General features: G+C 41.3%; 1 protein-coding gene, 2 long non-coding RNA genes and 1 pseudogene across 6 annotated transcripts; 2 read left to right on the top strand and 2 right to left on the bottom strand.

Annotated features, from left to right (window-relative positions):
* The first annotated feature begins 63 nt into the window (after window positions 1-63).
* Window positions 64-2023, top strand: LOC124200207. Of its 3 annotated transcripts, none has more exons than XR_006877190.1 (5): window positions 65-204; window positions 439-568; window positions 990-1088; window positions 1153-1262; window positions 1328-2023. It is a non-coding gene; the product is annotated as an uncharacterized LOC124200207 (long non-coding RNA). The 3 variants fall into 3 exon arrangements; XR_006877189.1 differs by having other exon boundaries at window positions 65-351; XR_006877191.1 differs by having other exon boundaries at window positions 64-204; window positions 990-1262.
* A 733-nt stretch (window positions 2024-2756) lies between these two features.
* LOC124200204 lies at window positions 2757-3945 on the bottom strand. The gene is made up of 5 exons (XR_006877188.1): window positions 3626-3945; window positions 3434-3532; window positions 3292-3370; window positions 3016-3172; window positions 2757-2947 (listed from the first exon to the last, which is right to left on the bottom strand). It is a non-coding gene; the product is annotated as an uncharacterized LOC124200204 (long non-coding RNA).
* Window positions 3946-5353: 1408 nt separating this feature from the next.
* On the top strand, window positions 5354-7408 carry LOC124200624 (annotated as a pseudogene).
* A 1306-nt stretch (window positions 7409-8714) lies between these two features.
* Window positions 8715-15965, bottom strand: LOC124200201 (hemolymph clottable protein-like). 2 transcript variants are annotated; one of them, XM_046596356.1, is made up of 15 exons: window positions 14991-15773; window positions 14700-14912; window positions 14603-14626; window positions 14399-14544; window positions 14173-14328; window positions 13941-14108; window positions 13632-13874; window positions 13311-13570; window positions 13006-13242; window positions 12773-12941; window positions 12315-12704; window positions 12030-12253; window positions 11743-11956; window positions 9135-11678; window positions 8715-9064 (listed from the first exon to the last, which is right to left on the bottom strand). In XM_046596356.1, exons 2-15 carry the CDS (start codon window positions 14722-14724, stop codon window positions 8945-8947), a joined length of 4920 nt encoding a protein of 1639 aa, XP_046452312.1. In that variant the 5' UTR covers window positions 14725-14912; window positions 14991-15773; the 3' UTR covers window positions 8715-8944. The 2 variants fall into 2 exon arrangements, with proteins under 2 accessions (XP_046452312.1, XP_046452311.1); XM_046596355.1 differs by having other exon boundaries at window positions 14700-15965.
* Window positions 15966-15971: the final 6 nt, after the last annotated feature.

Raw genomic sequence — 15971 nt, 5'->3', positions numbered from 1 at the left:
GTCCTGTAGACCCTACCTTCTTCTTGCGTTCTTGGTGGAAGCCATTTTTTATCGAGATAATGTTCGAGAACGTAGCCAACTAGCCATTGCAAAATGCAGAGTACTTGCTTTCTCGACATTTTTCGTCATAAAAATGGGATTCCTGCTTGTGCTTGTATTCTTTGAGGTTATAAAATGTAAAATATTTGTGTGGTGAATTTACAGGTAACAGCTTACATTTTATCCGTGGTAATTCCATTTGATCACGTGGCCTGAAACTGCAGTGCAACATTTTCCCAAAATGATGTCTTGTCGTCTCTTGCTGCATGTTGTACGTTTCGTCACATGCAGGAATACTTCAGGACAGTAAAAGTAATTACGTTGATCTCCTTTTTATCCCTGTGATTACACATGACTTTGTTTCTGATCACAATTAAGTTTTTATCTTTCTATTAACAGTCTGGTTATGTGAGCTTCTTCATCGTAGCACGTGCACGTGATTGCTGCCAAGTCATGAAGATGCGTCTTTAAAGAGGGTCTTAACTCTATTGCAAGACCAAAATGTGATGAAAACAGGAAATCTGGATAGGTAATAAAGTACTTGTAAGCTTAATCAAGTTGGTTAACATTTTGTTCTTGGCATGTGACATCTTGCTTCGTGCTTCCAATAAAGACAGCTTCTGTGGAAAGTTATTTCAGTTAGTAAGCGATTGGAATAGTAAATCCCCTTCAACTTAAAAGAGGAAAATTGTCAGAAAGTGATCTTTGGTCATTTTTTTTATTTCTGTTTTGCTAGTAATGACTGTTGTCTACAAAATGTTGAAACCATTTACGATACAGTTGTAAGCTGAAGTTAAACATCACTTAAATATTTTTTGTGCTTTGCCTTTCAAATGTTTTCATTTTCCAGTTGAGAGATACTCTTCAATAGCTTCTGCAGACATGCACTTTAGTTAATTCTTAAGAAGTACATGTGATTATTCTGTCATTTATCTTCTTTTGTTTTGCAGTTTTCCGTGGTCAGTTTGAGCTGTTATGGTGTTGCTGTTTGGTGTGCAGTGGTTTTGCAGTCATTTTCCAGTTGAGAGATGTGCTGAACTTGAGTTTGTGTAGGGAATTCAGTTCTACATGATACTTCAATGTATTTACCCATGTTGGTGTCTGTCCATGTAGTGTTGAAATGTTGGGCAAAATACGAAAATAGTCAATGTTGATTGTTGACTGAATGCTGTCGAGTGTATTTTGTCGCTGTGTCGTCTCTTGCTACTTGTATCGGCGTTGAGGTAATGCTTGCTGCACAGTATCATTTGATGATTGACTTGTAATGAAATCTCTGTTTTCGTTTAAGTTCAATCGTTCGCCGCCGTTCCATAGACCAGATCCATTGGTGAAACTGAAGAGAGGTTGCGGAAATTCAAGATTTATTGATAAATTATGTAGATTTAGATGAAATACTAGTGCATAACTGTGCTCCCTCCCCTTTTAATTAAGTAAACAGTAACTAATTCCCACCCAGTGGTCAATCACCTGCATGTATGAGCAAAACATTTGGAGTGTTTTGAGTCTAACCCTCTTATGGATAATTGCTCCCGTAATGCCTGTTCCACAACTTTTTAATCTTTATGTTCAAACCCTTTTTTTCCTTATCTAATTTTATTTTTAAAGGTGCATATCTCTTCCTTCCTGTTACCTTAAGCAAACATAACAACCTACCCCCTCTAAATTTTCAATCACTCGCATGATAACAGCAAAACATTTAGAATGTTTGAAGTTAGAACCTTCTGTGATTAATTGCTCTCATGATAACTTATTACTTTTCTGAATCATAATCTCTATACTTGATCATTATCTTCGTAATAATCTTATAAAAAACACTAAGTCCAAACCAGAGCAATTCATCATAGAAAATTTAAACTTGAACATTTTTTATACTCTGTCCATATCATGCCTGATTGTACATTGGGAGGTAAAAGCTGTTAATTGTTTACATAAATTAAAAGGTTGAAACAAGTATCAAAACCATAAATGTTAAACCATAACAATCTCCGTTATAAATAAAATAAATTCATCTAATTTTTATTGTCATTCTAAAATATAAAAATATAATAATTCAATAAACAGTGCGTCCGGTTCAAGACGTTTTTTCTTCTGTACGAGTTAGAACGCAACCCGCCACCACCGCTGCGGCAATGAGACAAAAAGCGTTGGTTTAATTTTTTGCGGAATTCTGCGTCAGTCAGGTTACAAGTTTTTCAAACTCAATAACTTCTGTCGAATTTTGCATCTAGTCTACTGGTGCAAATAGCTATCCTATGTGTTTGGTAGTTAAGAAGATGGTTGTTTAAAAAACAAACAATGGTGAGTTTTTTTGGCTACTCAGAACACCCCATTGTTTGTTTCTTAAACAACCATTTTCTTAACTACCAAACACATGGAATGGCGATTTGCACTAATAGATTACATGCAAAATTCTACGCGAGTTGTTGAATAGGAAAAATTTGTAACTTGACTAACGCAGATTTGCGCAAAAAATAAACCATGGCTTTTTGTTTCATTGGGTAGTGGGTTGCTTTGTTTTAACTCGCACATGCAATTGTAGGTTTTGTCTACGGCCCCCAGAGATAGTATCTGGACCGAGAAGAAGAGAGAAGTACGAGGCCAGTTTTACTGGGGAGATGTAGTCTTACTAGGCTTCCGGGTTAGACTCATGACCCTCCAAAAGTTTTCATCGGATCATGCGCCTTCCAAGTCCTCGTTCGACCAGAGCCCTCCCCTCCTCCTGGTTTCACAGCGGGTGAGTGACAACCGGCGGGCGTTGGTTAGTGGTTAGTTAGGGAAACGGGGCCACAGAAAAGAAGGGAGCCCAGATATGCGCTTGTCATTTATCTACCAACTACATCATTCTTGAATTGCAGCATTCTCTCATCAGTTTACAACAGTGGATGTGATCAGTAGCGAAAGAGTTACCCTGTAAAAGAAGAATGAACATTTATTTGGATAATATTCAAACAAGGTTGTAGCAACAGAAAGCAGTACCTCAAATCAAGAGGACCCGTGTAAGGAAGTAAACAGGGAGATTCAAGGGTAGCAGCCAACAGGTTAGCATAGAACCTTGTCAACTGTATATAGTCCTTTTTCTTCAAACAACATGACTTCTCATAAAGTCTTTCATGCTACATTAGAAACCTAAAACCTGTAAATAAAAAATAAAGTCACCTTGTCTATAATTTGTGGCATCAATGTGCTTGATGTGTATGATCTAAAAGAATAATTCAACTTAAAAATTATATAGACTTAAGTGCAGAACAATACTTTAAATACATTGGTCCATGCTAAGGTTGGTGATCTGGCAAGTCCCATAGAATGATTCAGCCGATAATAGTGATGAATCCTAATAAAAGATGAGAAGACTATGTTCCAGCAATAATTTACTAAAGCTAGCGTTGGTTGTTACCACTCTGTCATTTGGATGACATATTCTGTAGGATAGGCCTACCAGTATTTTTAACACAATAGTTGACAGTACTGGGTTCTGTACCTTTCACATTTTTTCCTGGAAATGGAGGAGAAATAATGATGTTAATAAACACATATTCGGTAAACAACACATGCCAAACAAATTGCACAGGAAATCTAGTCAATTTACCAACGAATTCATTGGTAATTTTCGAAGAAGATAGCTGTAGCTGAACTTTTGACAACGAACCGCCATTAGCCCATTTGTGACACAACAAACAACATTCTTTCACGCCATCTATTTGACACGTTCAAAACTCAATATCTAAAGGACTGGCCTTAGATAGTACAAGTCATAAAAGTAATCAAAAAGACCATTTCTCTTTGCTTAAATTAGCATGCAATCCTTAGAAGTGTACAGAGAATAAAGCTCACTTGCTAGTTTAATGTAAATTTTCCGGAAGTAGACCGGAAGTAAGCGATAGCGCCTTAACCATTGAGCTGTCGACAAAATAAACCAAATATTCGTGATCTCCGTGAAATTTGGGGTCGATTAGGTGTAATTTAAGCGAAATCCAGATTTTGGTCAAAATCGAGATTTTTCCTGAACTATAGTTCAGGATAACTCTCGAAACCGGAAGTACGCGTACGTACAAAAGAAAACATGAACTTTACCACAAATTTCACGAGGATCACGAATATGTGGTTTTTTTGCTCCTCGAATGAATATTTACTAAACTACTGACTGAAATCAGAAAACCGGAAGTAGAAAAAAAAACACATTATTAAAAATCTAACAAGTGAGCTTTGTTGCTGAAACAGAAACTGACAGTTATCAACCAAAATTTTTTGAAGTAGCATTGAGAAAATTCTTCAAAGATGTGCAAAGTAAGCGTATTTAAACTGAGTGGAAAATGATCAAAAGCTATGCTGTCTAGCGTCAGAAAGAAGAAACGTTCAACAGTAACATGAAAACAATGTCCGATCCAATCTCGCTCGTTGAGTACTCGTTGACACTCACTTAAAAGAACTAAAAAATAAGGGCAAATAACTTTGATACTCACGTAATATTCATCCCTGCAAATTTGTATCTCGTCTTCGACCGCAGATTGTGTATCACACATCACAACAGACGAAATCCCCAAGGTAAAAAATGCTTCCACAATGAGGATAATGCTTCTACATGCTTCATCTACATCTGTTAATAGTGATTGTTGACGAAATGTCGTAGTCCTATACTGCTACTTCTACCAGGCCGTGTATGGAGAGACCTCTGCATACCCCTGCTTCTACCGGCTTTACATATCACCTTTTAAACTTTTTCCTGTCATTCCGTACTTTGCCTTACTTGTGATTTCTTCTAAATCTTTCTTTTTTTCTCTGTAGGTTTCGATGGTCATTGATGTTCACACTTTTAACGGATATGCTGCCTAATGAGGAGATGGATGTTGAAAGGGGTGCTTAAAGCTGTTGCTGTCCTTGGTGTCACAACATCCTGTGTGACAACCAAATGTTTGCTTGGCTGTCATCAAGTTCATGTCAGGAAGACAATAAAGGAAAAATCTATTGGCCCCCGGATTTCGGGGGCCAATAGCCAAAAATGCTATTGGCCCCTGCCGCTAGGGGGACACTGGAAAAGGATCGCGCCTCACAGCAGTCTTTTGTTTTTGAAGTCACTGCCTGTGCCTTGGGTACTACGGGGAAGGGCCGCGCCTAGTACCAGCAGCCGGCCGTGTTGTTGACAAGTGATAGTTCTTCGTCATGTCTTTTTCATTGGAATTTTCATGTCTTTTTTATTGACATTTTTAAATGTAATTCTCTACAGGTAGTGTAAAAAAGACATGCAAGACCTTACTGGAGTAAATACCATTGAAGTGTGCAGTCTTGTCTTGTTAATCCAATTATGCTTACGGTGAAAATGGAAGTCCACCTAAAAATTCCTCTCAAATGCCAATTGCTGATGTTTGAGGTATGGTTAGATCCACACTGTTCATTTTTATATAAATTCTGTAATTTATATTTGTCTTTAGGTTGAAAGATAGAAGATCTCACCAAAGCAAGTGATGGAGGAATTATAAATCAAACCTTAAAGTCATTCAAATCCTATAATGAAAAGGTGCTTGTTGCTGAAGGTATGCTTCCTTGACTGAATTATTTAAAGTGAAAATTAAACAATAGTTTACTTTTTCTCCCTTTTAATTGTTCTAGTTTTACTGCTCGGTCGACACGGAGACACGGTATTTGATGATCAACTTGAGTTAAGCTTCAACCTTGGAGAAGATTTAGAACACAACATTCCCAACGGTGTTGAATAGGCTCTGTTGAAATTCAAGAAGCAAGATTGGAGCTTGCTTAAGTTGTCACCTGCATTCGGTTTCGGCTCTGCCGGTTACGAGAAACAAGGTGTTTCCCAACGTCAACCTCGAATGTTGAACTCGAGTCAAGAGCTTTGAAAAGGCCAAAGAGAGTTGGAGCATGGACGCCGAAGAAAAAGCTGGAGCAGGCTAAACTCTGCAAAGGAAAAGGAATCAATCATTTTAAAACTACCAAATACGCTCTGGCTAACAAACAGTAGGCCTACTCCAAGATTGTCACCCTCCTCGAGTTTGAAAAAAGTAAGTTTTGCTTTTCGCAACAATTTGATTTCATTTTGTAAAAAAATAAAACTTTTCGTTTTTATTTCAGCTCTTAAAGACGAGAAAGCTACGGAACGAGAACAGCTCATGCTGGCAGCACATCTCAATCAGTCCATGTGCTGTTTAAAGTTAAATGATTTCTGTGCAACTCGTGATCATTGCCACAAGGCGCTCGAGATGGACCCGAAAAATGAAAAGGGTTTATTCCGCATGGCCAGGTATCCGTACCAATTGACCAGCAATTTGTTCTGATTTATTACTCACAGATTTTGTCTCTCCATTTGTAGGCACTTTTGGGCATCCACGAGCTGGAGGACGCCAAGAAACATTTCGAGGCGATTCTCCAACTTGATTGAAACAACAAGGCGGCCGCCAATCAAGTGGTGATCTGCAACGCCAAGATTCGCGAGCAACGCGAAAAGGACAAGAAATTGTACTCTAGCATTTTCAACAAGATGGCCGAAAACGATCATAAGGTAAGCGAAAAGAATGGAGGCCAATGGCTTTACGGTTGGTGGGACGAGTCGGCAAAAGGTGTCTAGCTAAACGCTGATCTGGCTCAAATCGAACGAGATAAACAAGAAGCTGTGGAACAGTTGAAGGTCGAACGTAGGAAGAACCAAGCAGATTTCTTCAAGCGTTACGGTGGCAGGAAACCCAACATCGTGTCAGTCAACGGGAAGCCGCTAAATTTGAATGAAGATGATGATGGTGAAGAAGATAATGACGAAAGCTCTCCGGACCACCAAAATGCGGAGTCGACAGAAACACCAACAGAGCCATCAAATGAGCCATCCAACGACCTTCTTAAATGTTTAGGCGACTCTTTTCTGCCGATTTTGATTGTGGAATGAAAACACCCACCCTCCCGTCGAATGCGAATCCATATAACTTTACACGGAACATTTATACTAACAGAATGTCATTTGTCTGCCATTTTTGTGTTAAAGGCCGCAACTAACTGGGTTTTGTTTTATTTATTCTATTTGCAGAAAGCCTTGCGGAACAAGGCGATGGAAATGCCGGAACCGACGCAGTGGGACAATGAAGACTCGGAGAACACGACCGCCGTTGAATTGAAAGATCCATTGGACTCTGTGCCATGTACAGAGTCGGAAGACTCCGAAGGGTCGGATGAAAACTAATCTTGATTATCGTCATTGTGATTCTCGACCCATTTTTTTGAAATTTAACTACCGATTGATTGTGTTTTTCTTTCATGCCTGTTCTCTCTGTTGTTATAACACAACAACTTCTAAACCAAAACAGTACTAAGGACATATTCAATTGATTGTGTAATTATCGACTGCCCTCAATCGTAAAACATATCTCATCTTTATCAAATAAAAGTGGTGAATTTCCATCTTAGTTGACGAAACCAAATCGCAAATCCTCCCTTAGTGATAAATAAAATGCTGTCTCGGTTTAAGCTGTTCTACCCATCTTCTTTGAGACCTCTGATATGCAGATGATATCACGCCATATAGGAGACATGAAAATTGAAGTTAACATGGCTATCAGTAGAAAATGATGATATAAATATAACTTATTTAATCCTCTGTTTGATTTTACATATTGTTCCTTTCTAGATAGTTCCCATACTTCCCAATGGCTTATTAATGATTTAAGTTGTGGGTATTTATGTCAGCGTCATCTGTCAACTTCTAAATACATAATAATCAAACGCATTCTGTCACTTGGTTTATTTATTCTGAATTCACATCCCATAAAAAATTACCAAAAGAAACGGACCTTCACTTTTATATTAATTATGACTTTCTAGAACATTGCGAACAGCATTAGCAATGAAGGTAGAAAAAGTTTGACAACATTTACATGAAGTTAGTAGACGCCGGACATGCTTCGCTATCTTGGCATTTCATGCTCATGCATGAGTTAGTTTCCTACCATGGCGCCGTTGCTCAACTTTCTATTTTATTCCCAATCTTGTTTTAATGGAACATTAATCTTGTTTTAAATTTTAACTTTAATTTTCACTTTAATTTTAGTTTTCTTTGTCTTGTGTTGTAAAGGATCTAACAATTGGCTACAGTTTCGCTTTTCCAATTTTTTTATTTCTTATTACTTATTATTACACTATTACAATTCAAACCAAACGAAGTTCATTCACACAAGATGGCAGATTTAAGGTGTTAACGCTTGATTCAATGTGTCAATTGTCAAAAGCCTGCTGGTAGGCGCGGCCCTTCCCCGTAGGCCCCCTAGCGGCAGGGGCCAATAGCTTTCCCCCAGGAATCCGGGGGCCAATAGCCAAAAGTGCTATTGGCCCCCGGAATCCGGGGGCCCGCTTTTGGTATCTTTTCAATTGTCTTCCACCAGTTTCGGAGTAACGTTTTCGTCTGGAACTGCCGATTGTGTTGCTATTTTCTTTTTTTTTTCTCTTCGTTTCTTGTTTTTGGTCATTTTTAAGACTATGTACAATATACCACAGTAATATATCGGAAAGTTTAGTGGGATCTGGGATGTCGATTGAATTATCAAAACTTCAATAGATTCGCGTATAGATACACAACGAAGACTTGCAATTTGCAAGCATTTCTGCTTTCGGTATCGGTGACACTGCCCTGAATAGTACTGTTCTGTGTAGTGTAATTCTAACCAAAGTAAAGTAAATTCTAACCATAATGCATTACCCATATTTTATATTTTCACGTCAAAAACAAAAGCATAAACCATTTATACAAATTTGGTGCCTTGATTTGTTTTGAGGGGTTTCTATAAACTGATCTGACATTGACAGTTAACTACTACAAGGGTTCATAACAAAGCCACTAAGAGAGCATCATAGTAAAGCATTACAAGTGCATAATGCTTACAGGGATAATCAGTTATGAATTGTCACAAAGGTCTTCTTACATGGTCCAATCAGGTAGTTGAGCGTGGAATTGTTGGTCGATCGACTTGCAAGTCTCGGTCTCTTTCTTCAGACGACGGGACCAGTCGTTGGTGGTGCAGCTCTTACCGGCTTTCAGCTGTTTTGAAAAAAAAATTGCATTAAATAGAGAAAAAAATAAAAATATTTTTGTGGCATTATAAATCTACCTTAAAGCTGGTGGCCATGAGTTCACCAGAAGAAACGGCGCAACGTTGGGGAGTCATGAATTCACCAACGATTTCTTGGTTGAAATCGCCGCACATACCGCAAGCATGACCTTGTAGATACTTGGGAGCCGATAGTTCAACGTGAGATCCCTGGACCTTGATCGACATCCAGTTCCAGTTATAGTTCCAGGACGAGCCCCAGTTCCATCCCCAATTCCAGCCCCAGTTCCAGCCCCAGTTCCAGTTCCAACTTCTGATCTCCATAACGAGACCGGTAGAAATCGGGTAGATAACAGCCTTAATTTCCTTTGTGCCAGGAACGCGGATCTCAACACGGCTCTCGGTTTCCCAGTCCTTGTAAGCAGATTTGGCTCCGTTGACCATAATCCAGCCGGAAGGATCGAGTTCAATAGTATCCTTTCCGTAGATGACGGTGACAATCTTTTGTCCTTCGCTACCATGTCGGGCGGTGACGACGAATTTGCTGTCTTGGCTGCAGTCAGTCAACAAGACGTGGGGGCACTCGTCAATGGTGTAGTTGTAGCTAGCTTTATCGTAAGTGTGGACGGCATCGGGTCCAACGTAACACTTGGCATCGGAAACACCACCTGTGGTCAAGGTGGTAGCGTCACCGATGAAATTGCTACCGGCGTTCAACGGATAGAAGATGTTTGAATAGTTATAAGTCAAAGGAGAGAAGCGAGCCCATTCGTTGTGAGAATCTTCACGTCGGACATTCCAGGCCACCAAGGTTTCAGTGGGACGGACAAAGGTCATGTTGCTGTCTCCGGTGTGAGGATCACGTTTGATGGTCCAGCTAGCGCGGTTGGCAGGGTTGGATTGTCCTTGGATGTGCTTGACGGTGAATGGATACATTTTGTGGTTGATCCATTGACGGGCAGTGTTGATCCAGTAAGTGGCGGCAGGAGACAAGTTGTCTGCGGACTCGGCACTCAACTCGTAGTTGTTGTAAGTATGATCCATGCGGCGAGCTTCAGTGCAAGCAGGGCTTCCGTACATGAATCCGGCGGCCATATCTTTCTGACACTGTTGACCGGCAGGGCTGTACATGGCGGCCTGAGCAGCCTCTTCGTCGCGGAAGGCCTTGGCAGTGAAACGAATCTTGGATTTATCGCATTTTTCTCCGAAAGCGATCTTTTCTTCGTCTTCCAAATGCAGGACATCCTTGCTGAAGCCGTAAGTTGGAGGCTTGTTCCAATTACGGACGGCTGTGTAACAGACAGAGTAGTCGAATTCCTTAGTAGCGGGAGCGTTGGAACTGTCAGAAGTGTACTTTTCGATTTGGATATCGGTGAAGTCCTTGGTGTACCAAGAATCCTTAGACAGACCAACAATGGTGTTGAATTGGATGAAAGATCCATCTTTCTGCTCAGCAACCACTCCGGCTCTCATGAGCTGAGCATTACCACTTTCCAGGTTCTTGAAGAGACGTCCAAGAACTGGGCGGAATTCAGGGCTGATAGGGCTGGAAGAGATGATTTCGGCTTCTGAAGGAGTCTTCCATTGGCTGGATCCCGATTCGTGAACCCAGGTATTTTGGCTAGACTTGGTGGCGTACTGGTATTGGAAAGTGGTCGAAACAGAGCGGGCGCGGGTACCGGATGGCTCGTAACGCAGGACGTACTTTCGAGCTTGAAGCTCCTGGGGAACGAAGCCGAGGTTGGAATAACCGTTGATATCCCATTTTTGGAACCATTGCCACCAAGACCATTTGTCAGAATGGGTTAGCTCGCTCTTCTCAATGAGCTTGACATTAACGCCAAAACGATCACCCAGAGGGAGTTCACGCTGGATGGGTTTGTTGACGCTGACAAGATGGGTAGCATCATGTTCCAGAGTAGGCGTGGCGCTGTCGGTCCATCCGCGAGTGACGGTGTATGGCTTGACGTGGTAGTAGAGGAGATCGGTGACTTTGGAGCCAGGAATCCAGGTGACCTTAATCGTGCCCGGGGATTTGTAGCTAAAGGTCATCTCTCTGGGCGGGCGGGAATCGACGCGGACGTCAACTCCGGAAGCGATGTATTTGCCGTTGAGGGGAAGATCAACACGGATCTCGGAAGTCAGCTTCCAGCTCAATTCAGCGTTAATGTCGGACTTGATACCGCCCTTGCCGTCACCTTTCACGATGCCTTGCATGGAGACAAGGATGGGCAGAGTAGCCAAGAAGCGCATGGGCAGACCCATTTCGGTAGGGTAGCGGACGTTGTATTCAGCCAACATGCGGTATTTGTTAACGCTGACCTGGTAAGGTTGGTTTTGGTACTTCATGGCCTCGGCCATCCAAGTAGGGATGTCTTTCTCTAACTTCTCCAAGTTGATGAAACGGTTGATGGAGCCCATCAGGTTGATGTGCAAAAGTCCGGCGCGTTTGTCGGCAGGACGAGGAGTGGCGTTGAGCTCTTCCCAAATTCCCTTGACAGCTTCAAACTTCTCACGAACGCCTTCTTTGGGAGACATCATGCCGTAAAGTTTGCCGAAAATGTTTTGCCAGACTTCGGACATGTTGTAGTTCCACAGGTAAACCTGCAATATTAATAAATCTGTTATTTAGTCTGACTGTGTTTCGATTCAAAGCATTTATAATTACGCTAAGAGCTTCAGAAGAGAAGGGGCCAAGCTGATAGTAATAACGGTTAGCCAAATAGACGGGCCATTGCTCGGTAGCAACGCGGTAGCTGGGAGTGTGCATCATGACGGCGATGCCTTCATCCAAATGGCTGGAACGGATATCAGCAAAAGAGTAAGGAAGGCCGAAAGGAGCGGACTTAAGCAGGGGCCAGGCAACTTTAGCTTTCATGATCCTGCAATTCGAAAAATTATGAACAATCATTAAAATATGTTTTTCAAAAATCAAGAGCTTAAAGGTGGCATTACAATTGCTGCAACAGAGGAGTAGAAGCCGGAATTTTGGTCAACGAATCGATCAGGCTGTTGGTGAAAGTAGCCATTTGTTGGCTAGGTTCGAACCAAGTCATGCTGGCGAACTTCTGCCACCAGGTTTGGGGAGCGTTCGACATCAACAGGAGTCCCAAGGAAGCCATACGGACCTCAGGGCGCTCAGAAACACTGCTGGCCAAACTTGCCAAGATGGGGTGGACCTTTACGAATTTAACAAAAGTGGTAAATTAATATCCCTGGAAATATTCACTGGAATCAAACCTTTTCGGGAACAGTGAAAACAACTCGGTGGAGAGAAAGAATGGCGCGAACACGCTCGGCGGTGTCATCGAATTTGCCTGGAGTTCCACGGATGATGGGCAGCAGTACAGGAACGATTTCCTCGAGACCCAATGATCCAAAGGCGGACAAGGCAACGATGCGTTCAACGGAGCTCTGACTGGACTCGAGTTCCTTGGTGAGCCAAGGCAAGAATTCATCGATGATGACGGTGTCCTTGCTGTCGCAGAAGTTGCCCATGGCGGAAATGGGGAAGCGCTTGGAGGCCGCGAAACGAGAACCACAGGCGGCGTTCATCAAATCGGCAACAGTCATCATAGTGCTGTGCAACATAGCTCTGTCGGATTGAACGGGGGCAGATTTCAACAAGTTCTGAATGACAAAATGAATTGGTGGATTAATCGGTGCACGTTGATTGATATTATCCAATAAAATCTTACGATCAATTCATGAAGGAGCTCGCGAGTGGGGGTCTTGGCAAAGTAGCCAATAGCGGCCAAAGCCCAGGTGGCCTTGGCTCCGGTAATCTGTTCGGTCTCAATCCATTCCTTGACTAACATGATGGCGGGGTTGCTGCCAGACTGGACGACGCAATCAACAAACAAACCCCTGCAAATAACAATTATTGGTTAGAAGTCAATGAAACAAACATTTCTGTTCATCCTTTTCTTACATGGTGACCCAATCCATAGCTTTAACTTCTTGCCACAAGGACTTTAATTCGTCAAAAGAAAACATGGGTAGAACGCGACCAATGACGGCCAAACGTTCCAAGTTGTCCTTCTCTGAATCGGGTCTCTCTTGGAGATCCCTTGTGACAACGCGGAGGGCATCAATGATGTTCTTGCGAACGACTGAAATGGGGAATGGGCTCTTCCAGTAAGCATCCACCAGGTTGGGCTGGGCGGGGCTGTGAAATAAAAACAAATTCAATTTTCTATCTGATAGCTATAAATGTCTAAATACAAATAGACTTACGTTCCATCTTCAGTCCATTGCTTGAAGTCACCCCAGACGTAAGAAAGGGTTTTGTATTTCTTAGGAGATGACGGAGCTGCGAACCAGGACCTGATGGCCTCCTTCTTTTCAAAGGACCATTTGGTGATGACCGAGTTGAGCAACTCATCGGTCTTGGTGGCGAAGGGCTGAACCCACACATCGCTGAAACCGTTAGCATGAACCATAAGTAGATCGGACCAGGATTTACCGCAAGCAACGTATCTGGCCATAGTTGTGCGCTGTCAATGAAAAATTGCTATTAAACACCGAACCATTTGCGTAATATTAACCATTTTTTACATGCATGAAGTCTTCGCAGTTGCCTTTGCCAAACTCGCAGCTGTGGGAAGCAGGAGTAGCCGAAGCCCAGGCGGGGTTAGTCTTGCAGCGGTTAAAGTCCTTAGTCTTGACAATTTTGTAGACGGGCTTGTCCTGGCAAACGGCGTCCCAAGAGCCCATTTTGTATGCCTCCATTGTGTAGACCTGAGCCCAGGGCAGGCGTTCAATGTCGTAGATAGTGCTGCAGTCACCACTCAAAGAGTCCTATAAACGAAATTGATTTATGAACAATTTCTACACGATAAAGTCTAAATGAGTTTAGTGGAATACCTCAGAGACGGTGAAAGTTGCGCTTTGACCTTCCCAAATACCTTCCCAGTTAACAGAAGGGCCTTCATGACGGACACCTGTGATATCCAATTGCCACTGGCTGGCGATGCTTTTCTTGATGTTGACGATCCACAAAGGCTCATCTTCACCCATTTGAATTCCAGTGATCTATAGACAAGTAAATGTTTCAATAATAATGCTTAATTCTCGATTTTTAACCAAGTTAACTAACCGATCCTTTATTGTGAGAGATCACAAAAGGAGCGCTGAGGATTTCTGGGCTGGGGATTTTGTCCTCTTCTCCATCAATCATTTCAGGACCACTTCCACCAATCTCGAAAGCATCTCCAAGGTAGTTTCCATGGCGTCTTAAGCTATTCTCAGTCATCTGAATACGAAATTCAAGTCAAAATGTCAGTTCAAGAACTCCAAGAGAAAAACGTGATGTGAAAAATTACCTTAACGACGATGGTGTTCGCATCAATGTTTTGTACGATGACGCGACTTTGCATTTCAATCACAGCATTCTGCTGCTTCATTTTGTAAATGCCAACCATAGAGCGTCCAACGTAGTTATACACGTACTGATTACCCGTTTCCCATCCTAAAAAAGTTTAATGTTTTGAATGACATAGAAAATGACATAGAAAATGAATTCTTACCCCATGTCAGGCACAGAAGCGCCGCTGGATTGCATAAAATAAAACAAATTAGGACTGACTATAAAAACACTTATTCGAAACAAAACATTTAACTTACACAGGACTAGAAGAATCTTGACCATTTTCTCGTCTGCGACCAAGCTCCTTCAACAAGCAGCTCGTGATTTAATGGCGTTTAGCTGCGTCTTTTATACATTGACTCAAACGAAGCCGAACAAGATAATGCGCATTGACCCACCCAGTTTTCACATTTGAAATCGAAACGTTATAAACAATCAACACACGATTGATTCAGGATGCTGATTCTGCACTGGATGTATATACAATTTGTTTAGAGTAGGAGGGTAAAGGTCAGCTCAGATTTTATTTTAACAGATGGTGTGTATACTTCTATATGTGTGGAAAGTTTCAAATGTCGTCGTTTGTCGTTATAAGTCGAATGAATGCCCTTTCCTGTGTGTACGTGAGCGGATAATGTAAACCAACAATTTTGCGAAGTTGTCATAATTTTGCGATTGGTTTCCAGTGCTCAGCGAAATTTCTGAAATGTGATTCGATTAACACTGTTATCCACTATCCAGTTACAAATGCAAATAAACACTGGCCACTTGTTGACCTGTTATAAAGAAGCCTCTTTCAGTTAAGTAATGTGGATGGTTTCTCGTATTTTCAAAATATCTCTGCAAATTTCACTTTCTGAGTTTGTGGTACATAATGGAGGAAAGAATTATTTTTTCTACATTAAATATAGCAGAAGTTTACATGCATATCAGTTGTCCATGCTGGTACTAAACAGTCAACAACACTTTTGGCTCAGCAACTATGGTGACACGATAAAATCAAAGATCTTAAAAATGGATTTTAATAAAAAAACACATTCACTTAAACTTGAAATGTCATCACACTTGCATCAAGATCAACTTTCTTTCCCTGATAAAGTATTCTTGGAAATGTATCGTTTTCGAGGTCATAAAGTAACTACACACTTCACTAAACTGAACTGTGGAGAGTCTAAAAGGAAACACCAAAGTGGATAAGAATTAAGAAATCAGCGACTTAAGCAATATTAGAACGGCTTTCAAGAATTCGGTGAATAGCTAATAACTAATAACAATGTCCGTAAATGACCTCCATTTAGATTAACGTAGCTAATGCCTAAATCCCAGCGGTTGCAATATCACCTCTTCCGTCTGTGCATTTCAGAAACGATATTTGCCTAAAATTAAATCTCTTTAATTTTGAAATTCAGATGGTAAATTTATCAACAATGTTTTCGTGTATGGCTTGTATTGATCTGTGGACCTTTAGAGCTGCTGTTCAAAGTTTAAACTCGTTCTATTTGTCGGGTATTAACTAACACATTTGAATG

This window comes from Daphnia pulex, chromosome 8 (assembly GCF_021134715.1).
Source record: "Daphnia pulex isolate KAP4 chromosome 8, ASM2113471v1".
Lineage (NCBI taxonomy): Eukaryota > Metazoa > Arthropoda > Branchiopoda > Diplostraca > Daphniidae > Daphnia > Daphnia pulex.
Note: the sequence above shows the minus strand (reverse complement) of the source record. Positions and strands in the feature narration are given on the sequence as shown.

Bases quoted from the DNA above. Each gene is read 5' to 3' on its own strand.
- LOC124200201 (XM_046596355.1), bottom strand. From the start codon at position 14,724: ATGGTCAAGATTCTTCTAGTCCTGT. The intron at 13,875-13,940 runs GTATTCCACTAA...TTTCGTTTATAG, and splicing joins CAACTTTCACCGTCTCTGAG to GACTCTTTGAGTGGTGACTG. The intron at 9,065-9,134 runs GTAGATTTATAA...TTTTCAAAACAG, and splicing joins TCATGGCCACCAGCTTTAAG to CTGAAAGCCGGTAAGAGCTG.